Genomic DNA, 20,315 nt, shown 5'->3' on the forward strand with positions numbered 1-20,315 from the left:
ATGTTTTTCAGAATCTTTTCACTCTGCGCTTATTAAAATTAGGTCCCCTGGGCTTCCAAGTGTTTTTCCCCTACTCAGAGTGAAGATTTTCTTTTCCTTCTCTATAGATTAAATACAAAGAAGAATATGAAAAAACAAAAGGGAAAGCTCTGAGTAACAAAGATTCAAAACTTCTGCATTCCCTCCAAGTGGCCAAGATGAGCAGTGAGGTAAACTATTTCTTCCTGTGGCTTGCAAGTTACCTAAAGTTTTCCCAGATCTGAACCCCATCATCACTAGGCACCATAAATCTGATGGAAGCTTCCATCTGAAATCTGCATTCAATTAAATGTCTTTTGTTAAAGTATGGATTGGGGGAGGGTCCTAATATATAAACTGATATATCGTTTTCAAAGATCAGTCAATCTATGGTATTTACTGAGCCCTTTCAGTGTGTGCAGAATATTGTACTAAGTAATTGAGAAAGTACAATAAACTAGAGTTGGTAGACGTGATCCCTTCCCACAAGAAGCTTATACTCTACAGGGGAAAGCAGACATTAAAGTAAGTTACAGATAGGTGAAGGGACAAAGTGTAAGGATAGATACATATGTTCTCTGGGGCTGATGTTGGGGTGAGTATAAAAGTGCTTAATGGGTACAGACCCAAGTGCCTAGGTGAAGCAGAAGGGTGGATGAATAAGTTGAGGAAATGAGGGATTAGTCAAGGAGAGCAAATTGTCTGCCAATTGCTGCCAGCTGCAGTAGTTTCTTCTTGGGCAAGTCACTTAACTTCTCTGTGCCTCAGTTAACTCACCTGTAAAACGGGGATTAAGACTGTGAGACCCGTGGACTTTGTCCAGTCTGATTAGCTTGTTTCTACTCCATCGCTGAAATAACACCATAAAAACAAAACAACCTATCCACTAATAATAAAAAAACTTAAAACTTAGAAAAACATCTGTAGGTGTGAGTCAATTGAGATAGACCTGGTCTGTCTTGTTAGTTAGCTCTGCTCTGTAGACTGTAAATTCCTTGTGGGCAGGGATCATACCTACCAACTGTGTTGTACTTTCCCAAGCACTTAGTACAGCTCTCTGTATACACTAAGCACTCAATAAGTGTGCTTGATTGATTTGCCAGAGGGTGTGGAGATTTTTTTTTAATGGTATCTGTTATATGCTTCCTATGTACTGGGCATCGTACTAAGTGCTGGGGTAGATACAAGGTGATCAGGGTAGACACAGTCCATGTCCCATATAGGGCTCACAATCTTAATCATCACTTTACAAATAAGGTAACTGAGGCACAGAGAAATGAAGTGACTTGTCCAAGGTCACACAGCAGACATGTGGTGGAATCAGGATTAGAACCCAAGTTCTCTGACTCCCAGGACTATGCTCTTTGCACTAGGCCAGGCAACTTCTCACCACAGAGAGTCTCAGAGATTAATAAAATCCAGTGACACAAGAAATGCATCTGGGAAAAAATTATTAAGTGGTCCATGACACGGGTAGTTTTGAATATTGAGCAGGGTGAAAGTTGAGCTGCATTTTTGGTTTACTCTCTGAGCAAAAGCCACTCTTTCTGTGTCTTCTAGGTTGAATATAAGAAAGGTTTTGAGGAGAGTAAGACCCATTTCCATCTTCCTATGGACATGGTGAATATAAAGCATGCCAAAAAGGCCCAGGCTCTGGCCAGTGACTTTGACTACAGAAAGAAGCTGCACAAATACACGGTGCTTCCTGAAGACATGAAAACCAAGTGGGCCAAGAAGGTCTATGGGCTCCAGAGTGAGGTGAGAGCCAGTTGACATTTTTAAACATTTTTTATGGTATTTTCTCAGTGCTTACTATGGTCCAGGCACTGTTCTAAGCGCTGGAGTAAATGCAAGGTAACCAGATTGGACAGGGTCCATGTCCCACATGGGACTCACAGTCTTGATCCCCATTTTACAAATGAGGTAACTGAAGCACAGAGAAGTTGAGTGACTTGCCCAACGTCACAGGGCAGACAAGTGGCAGAGCTGGTACTAGGACCCTGGTCCTTCTGATTCCCAGGCCCGTGCTCTATCCACTAGGTTACTTCTCATCTGTTTGCCTATGTTGCAATAGGATGGCATCTGGGTATTCAATTTTTGCTCCTAGAAGGGATCTGTGTTGACCTAGTACAGAGTTTCTGCAGGTCGGCTCTGATGTAACCCCCCAATTCCAGGACTGCCTGAAAAGAGTGGCCCCTATGTGTGGCAGGCAGGTACCTCCAGGATCAGTCAACAGTATGCTTTGAGCCCTCACTATGCAAAAAGCACTGTACTAAGCTCTTGGGAGATTACAGTACAATAGAGTTAATGGACTGTAGACTGTAGTGTGGGCAGAAAACGTGCCTGCCAACTCTGTTGTATTATAACTCTACCAAGTGCTCTGCACATAGTTAGTCCTCAGTGAGTACCATTGAGTAAATAGACACATTCCCTGCCCATATGGAGTTTATAGTGGACAGAATGGGAACAAGGATTAGAAGAAGGTGTCTGAAGGTAAAGAAATACTAATTTCTATAGGGAACAGAAATGTAAATATGAAAAATGAGAAGAGGAAGTTGAAAATTAAGTAGAATGTTACCTGTCTTCAGGCATCTAGGTGCCTTTTAAATAGCAAATTTGGGTTATGACCATCTTCTCAGCCTCACTGGTGTTGTTACTAACACTTACCCCCATCTATGTCTGTGATTTTCTTTTCTTCTGCAGTTGCAGTACAAGACAGACTTGACATGGATGAAAGGCGTTGGTTGGATGGCAGAGGGGAGTCTCAATATAGAACAGGCCAAGAAGGCAGGAGAGCTTGTTAGTGAGGTAAACTGAATGTTCTCCCTTCTGCTTCTCAGTGAAATCTCAGTGTAATCACAATGCTAACTCCTGCATAGCCTTTAAACAGAGAGTCAATGGGAGGAAATGAATGGAGTTCTGCCTTTTTTTTCTATTTTTTAAAATCTGAAGTCCCTTGCTGGTTTTCACAGAAATCCATGAAAAGATTCAGGGTATCACAGTGTAGTACTGGGAACATGCATATGATATTTTTTTTTATGGTATCTGTTAAGCACATACTATGTGACAGACACTGTTCTAAGTGCTGGGATCTTCTTCTTCCTAAATCATCAAGTTGCTTCTGACCCATAGTGACTCCCTGGACACACTCTCTTCAGAATGTCCCATCTTCTATCATAAAGTCATTCTGGTATGTGTATCCAGAGAGTTTTCTTGGTAAAGATACAGAAGTGGTTTACCATTGCCTGCTTCCGCAAGCATGGTGGTAGATACAAAGTGATCAGGTTGGACGCAGTCCCTGTTCTACATGGGGCTCACAGTCTAAATCCCCATTTTACAGATGAGGTAATTGAGGCACTTGCCCAAGGTCACACAGTAGAGGAATGGTGGAGCTGGGACTAGAACCCAGGTTCTTCTGACTCCCAGGCCTGTGCTCTATCCGCTAGGCTTCTCCAACATCCTTATTCTGAGGCCTGTGGGATTCCTAGTGAATGAATTTAATGAAGCTTTGTTTTTCTTAAGAAGAATTCACATCTAAATTTAAGGTCAATTAAAGGGCTAATCTTTGTAGCCTATATGGCAGTGAATCTTATGTGGTGGGTGGGTATTATAGGTGCAGAATTTACAGTACCTCAGCAAATAAACACATTAATTTCCTTATGAGGGAGGACACAAATAGGTAGACTATTTTAATTCTTGGGAAGTTAGCTGCTGTAGAAGACACTTGGGATTTGTGTTTGGGGAAAAACTTCTTAAGACAGGGCTGTAGAAGCAAGTAGAGTTTGAGAATGCATACTTCTCTTTGCTTTGTACCAATGCAAAATGTAGGCTGAAATGCTCAAATGTAGGCTGGGGGAGATGGGTGATGTTGGGTTTATAGACTGGATAATTCATTCATTCATTCAATCATATTTATTGAGCACTTATTGTGTGCAGAGCACTGTACTAAGTGCTTGGAAGTAATTGTGGTATTTATTAAACTCTTTACTATGTGTTAATTAGTGACCTAGACATTGGGGTAGATACAAACAAGTTAATTGGGTTGGACACAATCCTTGCCCCACAAGGGGCTGACTGTCATAAGTAGGAGGAAGAACAGGTATTGAATTTCCATTTTACAGATGAGGAAACTGAGTCACATAATGGTTAAATGCCTTGCCCCTGGTCCCAAAACAGGCAGAAGGCAGAGCCAGGGTTAAAACTCAGGTCCTCTGACTCTCAGGCCAAAATTCTTTCAACTAGATCACTCTGATCTTCGGATTCCTTCCAGCCATATCTCAAAGCATTTTTGGGTGACCAGAGATTATATTTTCTCACTAGTTACCAGAATTAATAATTATCAACATCAATTAAAGATAAACTCATTTAGTCAATCACTGTGCAAAATCTTGAACAATGAACATAGACCATTCTCTTTGTCTGGGTATTTATACCCAGTGGGGTGTAAGCATATAAAATGGTTTCCATGGTACAGGCTGAATCTTTATAAAGAATTGAATATTCATAAATAATTTGGATACATTCTTGGGCCAAGCTTTTAATCATGGTTTACTTATTATTGGGGAAATGAAGAATAATGAAAGAAAAATTAGGATGTTAGAAAATTTGAAAATAATCAAATAATAAATTCAAGGGTAACAAAGTCCATGATGAGTTTTTCATCATCATCATCAATGGTATTTATTGAGTGCTTACTGTGTGCAGAGCACTGTACTAAGTACTGTACTGTTCTGTACTAAGCACTTGGAAGAGTACATGGAAAAGTTGATAATACAGATGGTGCAACTATGAAAATGAATGACAAGGTTGTTGCGTTGTTCCTTCTTGAATCCGTTGGAGGCAGAATCCTGCTGGTGGCTGTTTAGTCTTTGTGAAGTAGATTTGGGTCTTCCATTCAACCCCTCAGAAGCTCGTTGTGGGCAGGGAATGTGTCTGTTTTTTCTTATACTGTACTCTCCCAAGCACTTAGTACAGTGCCTTGCACACAATAAATACTATTGAATGAATGAATGAAATCACCTTCCACGGTGGCCATTAAAAGACCTTAGAAGAAATTAGGCTCCCAGTCCTTTAGAAGCTTCTGCAATTTAATGATGTAGAAAAGTTGTCATGTAATTAGATGCTTTGTGGCTGAGCAGTGACTAGAGAAAGAACCTCCATCTCTGAGCTCATCAGGCTTGGTTTATTTTAGAAACTATGGCTATTGCAGTCCATAGAGAAACCAAGGAGCTGTGAAGTCTAGTCTCTTGTGTGACAGAGCACCTTGTTGGATCATGCTTCATTGTTGTCTAATGAATGCAACCACACTGGCATTCCTGAAAGACCCGATTAGTGGGGTAATCCATGGAAAGAAGATTTGGCCAACACACTGTAAAAATGCACAGTGATAATGGGACACAATCTTTTTTTGTTGTCTTTGAATTAGAAAAAATACAGGCAGAGGGCTGATGCTCTGAAGTTCACTAGTGTGACGGACAGTGCTCTGATGGAACATGCCAAGAAAAGCCAGGAGCTGCAGAGTGATGTGAGTTCTGTTGTGCCTCTTTCCCCAGGGAGCTTTATTTTGACTATAGGAGCAGGTGCAGTCTCTGCCAACGAATGTGATCCAGGGCTGATGAGTCCTGCCTCTTTAAATAGCTTGAAATGTGGTTATGCCTTAAGGAGACATTAAAGTGCTATCCTAGCACACAGGCAAAACTTGGATCAAGATGGAAAGACAAAATTGGGTTGGTTTCAATTTTCCCAGGTTATTTCTCTAGATAGCCTGGCTACACTTCCTGTTCTTTGAGGATAACTGCATCCCATCCATGTAAAGGATTGCACTTACTGGCACCCATAAAGATATAAGCACTATTTATGGAGGAGGGCAGGGTTTATTCAAGAAAAAAATCTGTTGGCACAGATCTACTCAGTGGGAACTAACTAGAATTGTTAAGGGGTATGCCAAGATGTAACTTGGGCTTGCCAACTTTCCTTCCTCCAGAACAAGGAGCAGCTACTGCAAATAAAAATATTGTTCGCTTAATTTAGAGTTAACAGAGAGGGGCGAATGATGCTGTAAATCAGATGCCTACTGAACGAGAAAGGCATAAAAATCAGTGCTAGGCCAGCCTTTGAATTGAGTTCAGGGGCAGCTGTCCAGGTTTTCCATTGGCATCCATTCTTTTACCCATTTAACAGTCTGTTTCTACAGTCTAAATCTGTAGATAAAATGGTGATTATGTTGAAGGATCACAGAGCAGAGAACTATTGCTAATCCTGAGCTGCTACTGAGAAATGCAGTCTTTGCCCATGTTAGGAAGGGGAGGAGTTAGCTAGCAGAAGTAATATTTCTCACCTTTCAGAGGTCCCCTTGGGAATTACTGGGCAGATAGAGTGGAACACAGAGGTGCCAATGTTTTGTTTTAATCATCGTTGCCAAAAGCAGGCAGGGATTCAAGGAGGTATGAGACTGAGAGAGGATAGCTGCCAAAGAACTAACAGGCCCTACCATTATGGGGTGTTTTCAGCCCTGACTGGAAACTTGCAGATTCTGTCAGAGATGTAGTAGCCCAGCTCAAAAAGCAGTGGGGTCAGTCGCTTATATTGTCCTGAGAGAGTGGGAGCGTATGCAAAGGAACCTCTCAGTGAGGTTGGGATATATAGGCAGGCTCAAGCTTGAAATCAAGTGTGGGAGTTAGTGTCCTGTCTAAATTCTCATCCTGTGCCAACAAAGGTCTCTTTCCTCCCAAACCAAAGCACATATATACCCTACATTACTATAGTATTTATTAAGCACTTATTATGTGTCAAGCACTGTTCTAAGCTCTGGGGTTGATACAAGTTAACCACGTCGGACACAGTCCCTATCCCACATGGAACTCACCATCTAATTAGGGGGTCACAGTCAAAGTAAATCTAACTACACTAAATAAGTCTAAGTATAGATAGTTTGTCTCTCAATCTTAGTTGGTAGAGATCCGGGTTCTTTTAAGGTTTGTCAAAATGATCAGTCTTCATTAGGACTTGGGAAAAGTTGATCCAAGATTCCATTAAACATCCATGCCTTTTTGCCTATATTTTTCCGTAAACTGAATGCGTGATGGAATAAAACAAAGTCCAGTGATGACTATGTTCTAACCTTTGCTGTATATGGTTAGGTATCTTACAGAGCAGGAAATGAGCAGACTCTTCATCAGTATACCATCAGCAAAGATGAACCTCTCTTCCTCCAAGCCAGAGCCAATGCAGCTAACCTCAGTGAGGTATTTCAAGGGGGATGGAAGTCATGTCTCTCTCTTAATTATGAGGGTTCTATGGGCAGGGAAGCCTGTAAGTAACATACTGAATGCATCTGTGCTTTGGTCTCATGGTGTGACTCTCCCAGCTTCTAGACTCATACACTTATTCTGTTTTTCTACAGTTAATGGTTGACAAGGAAAGGTTTTTAAAACTCCATCTGAGAAAAGTTTTTTGCCAAAAAAATCTGTTATGGATGGTTAAGGGTATTCACTTTCTTTGAGTCAGGGAGTAGGGATCTCACCAAAATGAGTCTTTATGAATCCTAGAATTGATGTGGAGTGGAAGAATATTTTCTAGTCCATGACTGGAGCTGGGTATGAAGAGTAATAGGAATCACTAATGGCCAGAGACTTTCAAGTTCCTCATTTAGAATAAATACCTTAACTTGACGCTGGCCTCTGAAGGCATGTGCCTCTTAAGGTGACTTTGGGCTGTGATTTTTTGCAAATTAATTTCCTTTCTTCGAAAGACAATTAAAAATAGATTGTGCTACCAAAAACTTACAATAGGAGGAATAATGGTTTTTAATTACTCTGCCTTAGAAACTTTATAAGAGCAACTGGGAGAAGCAGAAGGAAAAAGGATTTGAGCTTCGTCTTGACTCCTTGACTTTCTTAACGGCTAAGGCCAAGAGAGACCTGGCAAGTGATGTGAGTAGATGTTTAGATAAACCTTTCCTATGGGACCATGTGCTTCCCTGTATTTCATTAATATCCTTTGCATGTTCTCTACTACCCTTTATCTTTAATTTGTACCTCTCTCTAACCTAAATCCTTCCATTCGTTGTCTGTTTTTTTTTAAACTGAGCTCCCACATCTCAAATATTATCCTATTTACTTGTAAATCACCATTCTTATCACTTATATCTGTACAGCCATCCTTAGCACATATGCACATATTTCTCGAGTACTCTATTTTTTCATTCTCCTCTATTTTTTTCTCCTGCTCCCACTCATTCATTCATTCAATCATATTTATTGAGCACTCTATGTAAGCAGTCTGTCTTCTCCATTTTCCTGCAAGGTACTTGAGGGCAGGGACCATGTCCTTTTACTGTATGCTCCCAGGTGCCTTGTACTGTGCATTCTAGCACATCATGGCCTAGTGGAAAGGCCTAGGAGTCAGAAGGACCTGGGTTCTAATCTCTGCTCTGCTCCTTGTCTCCTGTGTGACTTTGGGCAAGTCATTTCACATCCCTGCCTCAGTTCCCTCATCTGTAAAATGGGTATGAAGACTTGTGAGCCCCATGTGGGACATGGACTGTGTCCAGCTTGATTACCTTGTATCGATCCCAGCTCTTACAACAGTGCTTGGGACAGAGTAACCACTAAATAAATACCATAATCATTATTATTATTGTGGAATTTACTCCCCGGGGCCTGGGAGATGAGGCCCAGAAACTCCGCTAGAAAGTTTTAACATATCTATGCTTTCTTTCCGTTTCTTAGATAAAGTACAGGGAGGATTATGAGAAGTCCAGGGGCAAGTTGATTGGGGTGAAAGGTGTGGAAGATGATGCTGGGATGGCTCATTCTTTCCAAGTATCCAAACTCCAGAGTGATCTGGAGTACAAGAAGGAATTTGAGGATGCCAAAAGCCAATGCCATGTCTCCATGGATATGATCAACCTCGTCCATGCTCAGAAAGCTCAAAATTTAGCCACTGATATAGGTTACAGGACTACCCTGCATCAGTTCACTGCTTTGCCCACAGACATGAAAGTGGAATGGGCCAAGAAGGCTTATGGCTTACAGAGTGATGTAAGTGTGGGCACTGTTGATCAAATCCTTTTTCCAATGCATCCAAAACAATCAAATTGGTGTTGGGGGGGGGGGCGGGGGGGAGGTGTCCCATATCTCCTCTAATTTGGTACCCCTAGATCTGGACATCTAAGCCAAAAGTTTTAGAAAACCAATTATAGGGTCTTAATTGAGCTGTTATTTATTTTGGCTTTAAATTTGATTTTGGTCACCCAGATGTAGCCATCAGGGCTTCTGTTTCTAATTTGGGTTCTGCTTTGATAAACATTTCTCCAGATTATTTTTTTTGTATCAGCAAAATACTCGCAAAATCTTTTTAATTCTGTTTCTGTCTGTGATCTGAAGAACGTGAGTTCTTAGATATGAGTGGGACTTTAACAGCCTCAATGCTGGGGAAAGTACTTTTAGTCACATAGTCTTATTCCCCTTATCAGTTTGGTTTCTGGGGGAGTAAAAGCAGCCACAGTCCAAAACTTAGTTTTCTCTGAACCTACAGCTGACTCTTGGGTGGAAAATCTTCCTTTTACTGAAGGAAGTGTGATATCAGTGTAGATGATCTAGAATCCTGTCTTTTTCTCTATACAGGTGACACTTTTTTGAGAGTAGTATAGATTCCCTCTTAGTGATTCTGCTATTTCCCAATTAACCAGAAAGGTGCATGATGGTTTTAGGAAGGCATCATTTAAGTAACCTACCCCATTAAAAATCCTCGTCGAAAATATCAAGGGTAAGGATGCTTTCCTCCCACTGAGATATGTGGAAGGAATTTGGAAGAATTAAACCCCTTGTGGCAATTCCTCAAATAGCTTTCCACCTGGGTTTTGTTGTGAAATCTTGAGTCCCCTGCTTATAGTTTTAAATAAGAACACCAGCATGGCAGACTGTGAGGCTAAGCTCCTTGCAGTGATTGGAGTCAGGCTTGGTCAATAATGAGGAAAAAGGTTGAATATGATCTCAGTTTTATTTGGTAAAGCAAAAGATATGGATAGTTTCAATTTTTTTTAATCTTTTGGCTATACCTGTGACTGTGCTAGAAATGGATAAAACAAAGGCAGGAGCTAATTTAACTCAGCTTATGTCACACCGAAATGTGAAAATCCTTTAATGGCACTTTAAATGTATGAGTTCCAACAATGGAGAATTTTTCTTTGTCAGAACCAATACAGAGCAGATTTGAACTGGATGAAAGGAGTTGGATGGATAGCCACTGGGTCATTAAATGTGGAACAGGCTAAGAAGGCGGGAGAACTCATTAGTGAGGTGAGATTTCATGACAGCATGTAACAGAACTTGCTGTATTACGCGTGCAAATTTCTGTATAAAATTAAAATAATTTTCACTCAAAAGGCAAAGCAAAAGGCAATTCCACATGAAAGGCCTCAAAATCCAGGCTAGGACTGGTAATTAGAGGGAAACCAGATACCAAACACAACCCAGTTGGCGGCCATATAGCCTTTACAAAAACAAAGTAGGTAACAAATGATATCATGAATAATAATGGCAATCAAATAGTGTTCACTTGCTACCCACTAACCTACCTTTATCATGAAGCAAAGTAAGAAAAATGATGAAAAGATAAATTTAGTGCACCTGGAATTTCCTTTTGCTAATGTTGTATTTTTTTTTCTTTTCTTCTCACTCTTCTAACAAGCACCCACAAGCTTCTAAATTCATATTGCTCAGATAAATTGGTCTAATTCTATCTTGTGGTTATTCAGGTACACTTCATCCTCTAGACTGACCAATTTAGCTCTGTGAGGCATGCCTGAATTCACTATGAAATAGACTATCTATATGTACACAGCGTGGACACAAATGTTAGTCATGCAGTGATTATTTTTTTAACAAAACCCTATGCCTGGTGGTATATAAACTCAACCCACCTACTGGTATTCATGGTCAATCAGCATCATCATCAACAGCCTACTGTGAATTTTATGTATATTCATTTTTCCAAATGCTTGGGAAATAGACTCTTGCTCTCATCTGGGCAAGCTCCAGTTGAACAGTCTTCTTCTGGCAAAGATCAGAGTCAGAAAATCAAAAGCCATCTAATGAGTCTTTGGGGTAATGTTAAAAGTCAGAGTTCATCTGGCTATTTCTAATGAAATTTGCTTTCTGTTATCTAAACTGAAGCAGCAGTGTGTCCGTGGAACATTTTTTAAGCACAGATACCACCCTGTTCACCTGCTATGCTATCCTTGGGTGGAATAGCTCTTAACTTATATGCCACAGTGTTATGCTGCCTTACACATCAAATAGGCCCTCATAAGCCCCATTTGGCTTTAGCAGGTAGGCCAAAGAATCAGCAGGGAGCAGGAGAAGGGCTTCTTGCTGGCATAGAGAGAAAAATCAGGTTGGGGGACATGTGGCAGAAACAATCCTAAATAACAAATGAAAGATGAGGCTTCTGCCATTGTGGTAAACTTTAAAATCTATTTGTGCCCCGAGACCTATATGTAATATGTCTGCAAGAGACATTCTGTAAAAATCATTTTCTTTTTCAGTGCTCTTTTCTGGTAACTTATAAAAGTAAACAGGTCCTTCTTTCACTAGTCTCCCCAAGTTTTTACCATCAGGCATGGGAGGGCAGGGTTACTCCAAAACTGATGAAACCACTCATTGTTAGCATCCTGAATTTAGGTGAACAGGCACAAATATTAAAGTTCCCTGGTTTAAACGTGAGTGAGGAAGTTTGCATCCTTCCTACAACCTTCCAAATCCACCTTAACACCAAGAGTCTGAAGACTTCCAAAGTCCATTGGAACCTTTGAGTGTTTAAACTAATTCAGGGTCACATGGAAAACATCTTTAATATTTAAGACTGTAAAGTTGGACTCTGAGTTTTAAAAGATCCTTTAATTTACACACATGTATTGCCTTAAGCTCCTTCCTTGTGTAGGAAAAAGCACATACTACTCTCTCTGGGCAAAATGAAAATGTTTATCTGTGATTAAAGTGGCACCACTAACTTGATCACAGTGACGAATATCTGTCTTTTAAATGTCCTGGGAAAATGGGAAAGTGTGGTTTAGCCAAGTCTTGGGATACATTTAGACTGCATGACTTTTAGAGGAAATGATATTATCCCTGTTGTTATTGATAGAACTTATTATAATATGCTTATTGAGAGCCTACTTTCACCCTGAAAACACACTGAATCTGAGGCTAAAATTATTGCCTTGTTTACCTACACTGATATGTGAAATACTTTGAGATTGGCCCCAGCAAATTCTTCTCCTATGCTGGGAGAAAATGGAAAGCATAGATATGAAATTCAGTCATTCCTACTAGCAGTAACTGGGTATTCTACCTTGCTTAAAGTGGGTAAACAATATATCATCTGTAAAGCCTCTTAAAAATATTTTTTAATAGTGGATCGTAGGGCATTTTTCTCTTTCCTTATAATGTGAGATGTTTAATATTTATTGACACAAGGTCTTTCTTAAACTGAAACAAATATTAATCTGAAGGCACCTAGGACATAAAGATGGAGAAAGTGGAATAATAATTATGTTCACAAATTCACTCTAATCTCAAGCAACCTATGATTTTCTCTTTCAAATGGCATGAAAGAGCAGCACAAATTTCACAGCTTTGATCTTTTTCTGCTCAACAGAAGAAGTACCGTCAGCATCCATATGCTTTGAAGTTTACCAGTATTAAAGACACTCCTGAGATGATCCAGGCTAGAATTAGTTATAACCAGGCTGTGGATGTAAGTTATAATGTATATACATTGTGATTATAAGAGTGGTATCCTCTTTGAACGCACTGACTGTAGCCAAGGAGTTCTCAATCTTTCTCATTCTGTCTTTTTAAGAACCAAAGAACTTTTGTGTCCTAGTGAGGTGTATGTAGTCAATGGGTAGTTTCTAGCTAGAACGAAAATAGGGGGATATTGCATATATGAATCCAGCCGCCACCCTGCAGTCGAAGCCAAACAAGCAGATTTGCATTCTCTAGAATGTCATTTTTTTATTTAAAGAGCTTCCTTTTTAATTGCAAAAAATTGACATTTTTGGTCATGGAATTCCCTGTGAAATTGCTATTAAATACTGATGTTATGCTCTAGCAAAAGATGAACAGCAGAGCTCCCTTGCACTCCGGGTTTAATTCTAAAGCCATAGAAAAAGATTTGCATTTGTGTTGCAAATCCCCTTCACTTTTGAGTTCTGCAACAGAGCAAAAGTGATTTTTTTTTAGCAGTTTTAGGATTAAAATAGTTTAAGGCTATTTCACCGTGCTGCTGGGGTAATATGAAAATGCTTGAGGGAAGCAGGCAAATTGGCTTTCCACCTCCCAGAAATACCCTAAGGTGGAAAAAGAATGAATGCTGAAACATCTGTAAGTTCATTTAAATCCCTTAGGGGTAATATGAGAGGAAAGATTGGGACTGCTTTAGAAGTGATAGAAAATGAAATGAACTCTTATTCTGGGCAATATTAATGACTGAACAGAAATTGAAGCTCTTATAATGTAGTGTATGATGAAAATATACTGTCAGGCCCTTAAGTTTAATAACTCTAGGGGGCACTGCTGTGATATTTAGAAACTTCAATTGCCATGTCCCTTCAATTGGCAGGGACGTTTCAGCTTGGAATGATTATCTGCTTAACAGGAAAATATAGACAGTCTTATTTCTGTGCTAATTATAGCCACTTGGTTATATGAAAATCATTCCTGGGGTTATGTTAATGTCAGCAGACACATGCTCTTCCTAGACTGGGCACAATATTTAAGCAAACAGTGAAAAATTCAAATACCCAGGAAGATCAATTTTAGCTGATGAATCCTGAATTTCATAGGCATTCTAACATTCTGTAGCTAGTAAAATGATTATATGTTAACCAACTCTCAATTTCTTGGGTGATACAGAGTTCAGCAGTCCCCAATAAGGTGACAGTAAACTTGGGGGAAGCAGGAATCTGTCAGATTCTGAATAGTGATATGGATTTGCTGAGAGAGAGAGATAAATGTAATGGTTCCCGTGAAATCTGCTCAGTGTGGAAGTATGGTATTGATATAGGTGATTGTGTCTCTCAAAACCCCACATGGAGTTAATGGCCGCTGTTTGGTAGTTACTGTAATAAATCAGAAATTCCTCCCTCTCTGCAGAGGTTATACAAGGAGCATGGGGAGGATATAAAGCATCATTACACCCAGATTACAGATCTCCCTGAAGTACTGCTGGCCAAACTGAATGCTATGAATATCAGTGAGGTAAGATTGACTTGAGGAAGCACTGTTGCCCAGTGGAAAGAACATGGGCCTGAGAATCAGGGGGCTTGGTTGCAATCCTAGCCCTGTCACTGGCCTGCTGTGTGACTTTGGGCAAATCAGTTTACTTCTCTTTGTCTCAGTTCCCTCATCTGTAAATTGGGGATTAAATACCCTTTTCCCCCACCCCTTTAGGCTGTGAGCCATATTCTAGGCTTTTACTATTCAGAACCATAGTTTTATTGGGACCTTCTTCTTATGGTAGGAAAATGCCTTCTTTTGAATGAAAGCCATTTGCTTCACCAAGTTTGAAATTAGTTGGGGAAGGGAACACTGGACTGAAGCAAATAACTGGGCCAACAAATCCTCTGTATTAATCTCAGAACAAATGAGCACCATTGAGCATGTAGACTCAAGTGCTGAATTTGATTTCTATATTTTTCTTCAGCTGAGGTGATTTATGAGAATAAATTGAAGTCATTAAGATCTTGCTCCTACTCCAGAAACCCATGGGGGAAAAATCTTTGGGGTCCTGTCAAGGGGTTGAATTGTTTTCACCTTTTCTAACAGACCCGGTACAAGGAGTCCTGGACCAAGCTGAAAGATGATGGATATATATTAAAACTGGATGCCATTCCATTCCAGGCAGCAAAAGCTTCAAGTGAAATTATAAGTGATGTGAGTTTCTTTTACAATTAATATTGGAAAATATAAATGCCTAATCTCCTTTTTCTCAACCCTTAAATGTTCTATATTTGTAGGATACTGTTTAACCCCTGGAGTGGTCTGGTTATGTCAACCTACACTTGACAGAAGAGTTGAAGTTTTTATTTAGTTTTTTTGAGAGACCAGCTGGAAAATATCTTATCCTAACAAAGTCCCAGCTGTACCACTGGCTTTCTGTGAGAGCTTAGACAAATCAATTTCTTTGATACTAGTTTACCTATTTGTAAAATAGTGATTACAATTCCACCTGCCTCTCTAGTCCTCCTCACAAGGGGGTGTTAGAACAGAATTAGATAAGGAATGTGAAAGTACTCTGGGAAAATTAGTGTTATTCAAATTTCAGTTATTAGTATCAAAATTAGGGTGAAACCTGCATAAGGTTACCAAGATAAGTGTGAAATTGGAATGCTATGAGAAAAGAATGGCAGAAATAGGATTTTTAAAATCCAAAGACAGAAAAAAGTAAGGATGTTGTCTATTGAGACTCAGTCATCACTTTCTAGATTCATCCATGCTTCTATTAGGGCTTAAGTGGGCCCTTCATTAGATAGGATCTCTTGCAAAATTTTAGATCTAGAACTGTTTTAGGTTTTCTTGAAGGTGCCTGAAAAGGATATGAGAAATGTGCCATTTGGTTGAAGGAAGATTTAATATTGCTTATCATTTTTATCATCATCATCATCACCATCATCATATTAGACCTCAGCATTTTTTGAGTGGTTCCTTTGAGCAGAACCACTATGTAGAGTGGTAATGGAAAGAGGGGTCATGACCTCTGTCCTGATGGTGTTACACTATAATGGGAGTGATGGGAATAAATGAACTTCAATTACTTAAAAACTTAAACCCTGAAGCCCTACTTTTAAGTAAGCATTAGAGAAGGTCCTTCATGTCAAACTTCTTTATCGGCTTTAAACTTATTGCTAAGGTATTCTCCCACTCCTCAAGAACCTCCAGTGGTTACCCCTCCACCTCCACATCAAACAAACACTTTTCCATTGGCTTAAAAACCATTCAATCAGCTCACCTTCTCCAACCTTACCTTGCTGATTTCCTACTATAACTAAGTCTGCACACTTGGCTCCTTTAGCACCAGCCTGCTCATTGCACCGCAGTATCATCTGTTTCTCCATTGGCCCCTTGACTATGTCCTCCCTCTGGCTTGTAACTCCCTTCCCCTTCATATATGACAAATCACCACTTTCCCCACCTTCAAAACCTTATTCCCCCGCAAGAGTCGTTTCTCACTCCACCCTGGACGGAGCGAAAGGGAAAGATCGTTTGGTTCCCGGCATCTCGTCCCTCCGTAACCCGGGTGTGTTTACTAACTCTTAACCCGCTCACCTACAATTTTTATTTCAAGGAGGATTTTTTTCCCCTGTTTTCCCCTACACCCTCCCAGCCCCCCAAAGCTTGCCCGACCGGCTCAGCCCCAAGGGGAGGGCCAAGTCTTCTAGACTGTGAGCCCACTGTTGGGTAGGGACTGTCTCTATATGTTGCCAACTTGTACTTCCCAAGCGCTTAGTACAGTGCTCTGCACACAGAAAGCACTCAGTAAATACAATTGATTGATTATTTAAATCTCATCTCCTCCAAGAGATATTCCCTGACTAATTGCTCATCCCTCCTACTCCCTCTTCCTTCTGCATCACCTACTCATTTGGGACTGTACCCTTTTAAGTACTTGATATTCAGTCCACCCTCTTCCCCTCCAGTACTTCTGTACATATCCATAATTTATTTAAATACCTTTCTCCCCTTGGAGACTGTAAACTCTTTATGGGTAGGGACCGTATTGTACTCTCCCAGGTGCTTAGTACAGTGCTCTTCACACAGTTAGTGCTCAGTAAATACCATTGATTGAATGATTGATTGATTAAGGAATTAACATAGTCCAAAAGGCAGCAGAAATTCCATTTTGAAAAAAAAAAAGTTACTGGTTGAATGACACAAACTGGGAAAATGACCGTAGTACAGTTTGAGATACCGAAGTCATGACTTTAATTATTTTTCTTCACCTGATATCCTCTTAGTTTTCAATGTAGTATTCCATAAGCCATATGGCACATTCTATCTTTAGTGGCACCTCTATATCTGAAGTAATACGGTGGTTCTTGCCCATTAATAATAATTATTATGGTATTTGTTAAGTGCTTACTATATGCCAAGCATTGTTCTAAGCACTGGGGAAGGTAATCAGGTTTTCTCACGTGGGGCTCACAGTCTTAATCTCCATTTTACAGATGAGGTAACTGAGGCATAGAGAAGTTAAGCAGCTTGCCTAAGGTCACACTGCAGACAAGTGGCAGAGCCGGGATTAGAACCCACATTCTCTGACTCCTAAACCTGTGCTGTTTCCAATCACTAAGCATTAGTTTTGTGCCAATCTCAGCTGCCGTAAGAATATGCCATGCATTTGTAAAGTATTTTTTTTTCAAACCAGTTATCTCATTTTATTCCCACATCTCTGCAAGGTAAGGAGAGGGAGGGAGTATTGTCACCATTTGCAGATAGGGAAATTGAGGCCCAGAAATGTCAGTGGCTTGCCAAAGGTTAAACAATAGACTGGTGGCAGAATTAGGTATAGAACCCAGGTTTCTATCCCTTCCAAGTTCCACTACTTCATGCCACGATACGTACAATGCAATTACACAGTCAAGAAATTTCAAAAGTGTGAAACAAATTTCGTTCTCCAGCTCATCAGTTTTGTCCCTGTACTATATTAGCCTCCCAAATTCACATTATTCACAGAGTATATTTTTTAGACCTTAGCCAGTCTATTTGTTTCAAAGTACACAATTCCATTGATGGTACATTGAAGTAATTTTTCATTTTCAGGGCACACTGAAATAAACAAGGATGGCAGGCTCTAACCCTCCTGATAATGCTTTTAGTAGGACATGGTTATGGCCATTTAGGAATATAGTCCTTTATTTGTGCTCTGAACAATAAAACCAACAGTGCTTCTGCAAATAAGGTTTTTTTTTTTTGGACAGGAATGTATACATAGACCCCAGCAGATCTGTCTACCAAGGACTTTCTTGAAAAGCTTTTATGGGGAAATTGCAAACAATGTAATCCATCCTCTCCTGGGCAGGACAAGCCCAAGTCTCAGCAGGGATAACCAAAATGGAATTTTATGTACTAAAGATCTACTGCCATTTCATGGGAGAAACCTTTACACATTCTGTACCTTGCATGTGATAGAAGAATAGACCTCTTGACTGCTTTCAGTGCATTTCCTTTTAGCTCATTCACTGAATAACTGTCAAAAGAACAAAACATTTTCACCCAATACACACCTCTTCCATTCTATGTCCCTTGTCACATTTCTGTTTTTTTTTTCTTCAGTTCAAATACAAGGAGGCATTTGAGAAAATGAAAGGGCAAATGCTTGGCTCCCAGGGCTTGGAAAATGATATTAACCTTAAGCATTCAGTGCAGGCGTCCGCACTGCAGAGTGGCGTAAGTAAAAGGAAGAACAAATGAATCAAACTTGTACTTTCTCTTAAGGTAATGCTTCGTGCTATCAGGCATGAAGTTAGTTTCATATATTACTCTTTTTTATAAAACAATTTTGGTTTTATACACATGCATTCATATATACATATAAATTGAGTAATTAAAAAAATAAAATGAGGCTACCATTATTTTGGGCCACCTAGGGGCCCAATTCAATCTTTCATTGCTCAATAGGTAGATGGTAGTCCAGGCTAAAGAAGCCCCACTCTATTTGTTCATTTCCCAGCATCCAACTACTGCATTTTCCTCCCAACAAGACAAATAACCAAACTAGATGAACTCTGGAACAGTTTCTTTAACTTGTTCTTATGCTGGAGTGTTAATGACAGGCAATTCAAAAATGAATAAAATGAAGCATTTTTATTTGGGCCACCTTGGATACAGATGTATTTTTGTAATTATTATTATAATTAGACTCCAACTTTGTGAATGTTTCTCTTGCTAAATGTTGTTTTACTTGGTATCTCTTTACCTAAAATTCTCCATCTCTAAGAATGAAACCATAGTTCAGTTCTCCTTTCAAGGTCCCTGGGGTCCCAGTTGTATGTTTCTCCCCATTCCTCACCCCTCTACTCAGGGTGAGTCAGGCAGTGTTGGCATTTTTTGTGGTTGCTTCTACGGACATATGCAAGGCCATTGTGGGTCATAAGAATAGTCTAGTCTACTTCAGGCACTATGTCCAACAATGATACCAAAGGATGCTTAAAGAAACAGTGGAATGATTGTCTCCCTGATATTCACTTTAATCAATGGTACTTATTGGACACTTAATGTGTGCAAGGCACAGTACTAAGTGCTTTGGAGAGTACAATGCAACTGAGTTGCTAGACTCAATCCTCAATCTAGTGATATATGAGCCAGATGGAAGAAGGATGAAGGGAGAAGAAATAGGAGGAAATTAGATAGTTTCTGATAAGATGTGTAACCCTGGCTCCTGCGGAGTTTTCAGGTTGCCAAGGATAGGTAGAAAAAGTGGCTATAGGAGGATGATCTCCTAGGCATTTCCTTATTGTTACTGTATAGCCTGGATACTCTTCAGGGCAGGATAAAACAATACATAGGTTAAAGAGATCAAATTTATCTTTGAGGCACAGGTTCACAAAGTATAGCTAGTAGGGAAAATTACGGACAGTCATTGTTGGGTGAGTCTGTAGAAAGAAGCAGAACTAAGATTGAGGCCAACTCACTTGTTTATACTGAAATCTTATAACTACAAACTGATTTGTTGTTTAATAAAATATGCAATAAATAACTGACTAGTTACTAGTGAAGACACACAACAGCACAATGTTTCTCAAAAAAGAAGTATAATCCAGTTATGGATATGCCTGTCTCTTTAGGTGAATTACAAGAAAGACTTTGAATCCTCAAAGACCCATTTCCATCTGCCTCTGGACATGGTAACTTTGGTGCAGGCCAAGAAAGCACAGAATCTGGTCAGTGATCAGGAGTACAAACAACTACTTCATCAATACACACCCTTATCTGAAGACCTGAGATTACATTGTGCCAAAAAGGCTCACAAGTTACAGAGTGAGGTAAAGAGAAAATACCTTAGTGTCATTGCTTGTTTAATATAACTCAGTGTGACTGGCCTATAAAGACCTGGCTTGATCAGTGAGAGATACAGTGTTTTTGAATAGTTTAAAACTTGTAGAAAAATCTGTGATCCTTCTACTTAAACTTGTCTCTATTTCTATAAGTGTGTACCCCACTGTGTCTCAAAAATCATCCAGGAAACAAAATTTCTCTCAATGCATTATCATACTGATTTCTCTGAAATCCATA

At 39.8% G+C, this 20,315-nt stretch overlaps 2 protein-coding genes across 4 annotated transcripts in view; one reads left to right on the top strand and one right to left on the bottom strand.

The window, feature by feature from the left end:
- Window positions 1-20,315, bottom strand: part of CASP7 (caspase 7) — a 101,221-nt gene that overhangs the window by 60,612 nt on the left and 20,294 nt on the right. The gene's annotated exons all lie outside the window — the stretch shown is intronic.
- LOC119938341 (nebulin related anchoring protein) overlaps window positions 1-20,315 on the top strand; it is a 66,333-nt gene that overhangs the window by 22,347 nt on the left and 23,671 nt on the right. Inside the window, exons 18-30 of one of the 2 annotated variants that reach the window (XM_038758136.1) lie at window positions 108-209; window positions 1,579-1,776; window positions 2,722-2,826; window positions 5,444-5,542; window positions 7,158-7,262; window positions 7,842-7,949; window positions 8,748-9,059; window positions 10,215-10,319; window positions 12,679-12,777; window positions 14,178-14,282; window positions 14,850-14,957; window positions 18,357-18,470; window positions 19,868-20,065. In XM_038758136.1, the coding sequence (XP_038614064.1) occupies window positions 108-209; window positions 1,579-1,776; window positions 2,722-2,826; window positions 5,444-5,542; window positions 7,158-7,262; window positions 7,842-7,949; window positions 8,748-9,059; window positions 10,215-10,319; window positions 12,679-12,777; window positions 14,178-14,282; window positions 14,850-14,957; window positions 18,357-18,470; window positions 19,868-20,065 (1,758 nt within the window). The remainder of the gene's footprint in view (window positions 1-107; window positions 210-1,578; window positions 1,777-2,721; window positions 2,827-5,443; window positions 5,543-7,157; window positions 7,263-7,841; window positions 7,950-8,747; window positions 9,060-10,214; window positions 10,320-12,678; window positions 12,778-14,177; window positions 14,283-14,849; window positions 14,958-18,356; window positions 18,471-19,867; window positions 20,066-20,315) is intronic. The other variant, XM_038758137.1, reaches the window with a different exon arrangement.

This window comes from Tachyglossus aculeatus, chromosome 16, assembly GCF_015852505.1.
Source record: "Tachyglossus aculeatus isolate mTacAcu1 chromosome 16, mTacAcu1.pri, whole genome shotgun sequence".
NCBI classification, from domain to species: Eukaryota; Metazoa; Chordata; class Mammalia; order Monotremata; family Tachyglossidae; genus Tachyglossus; species Tachyglossus aculeatus.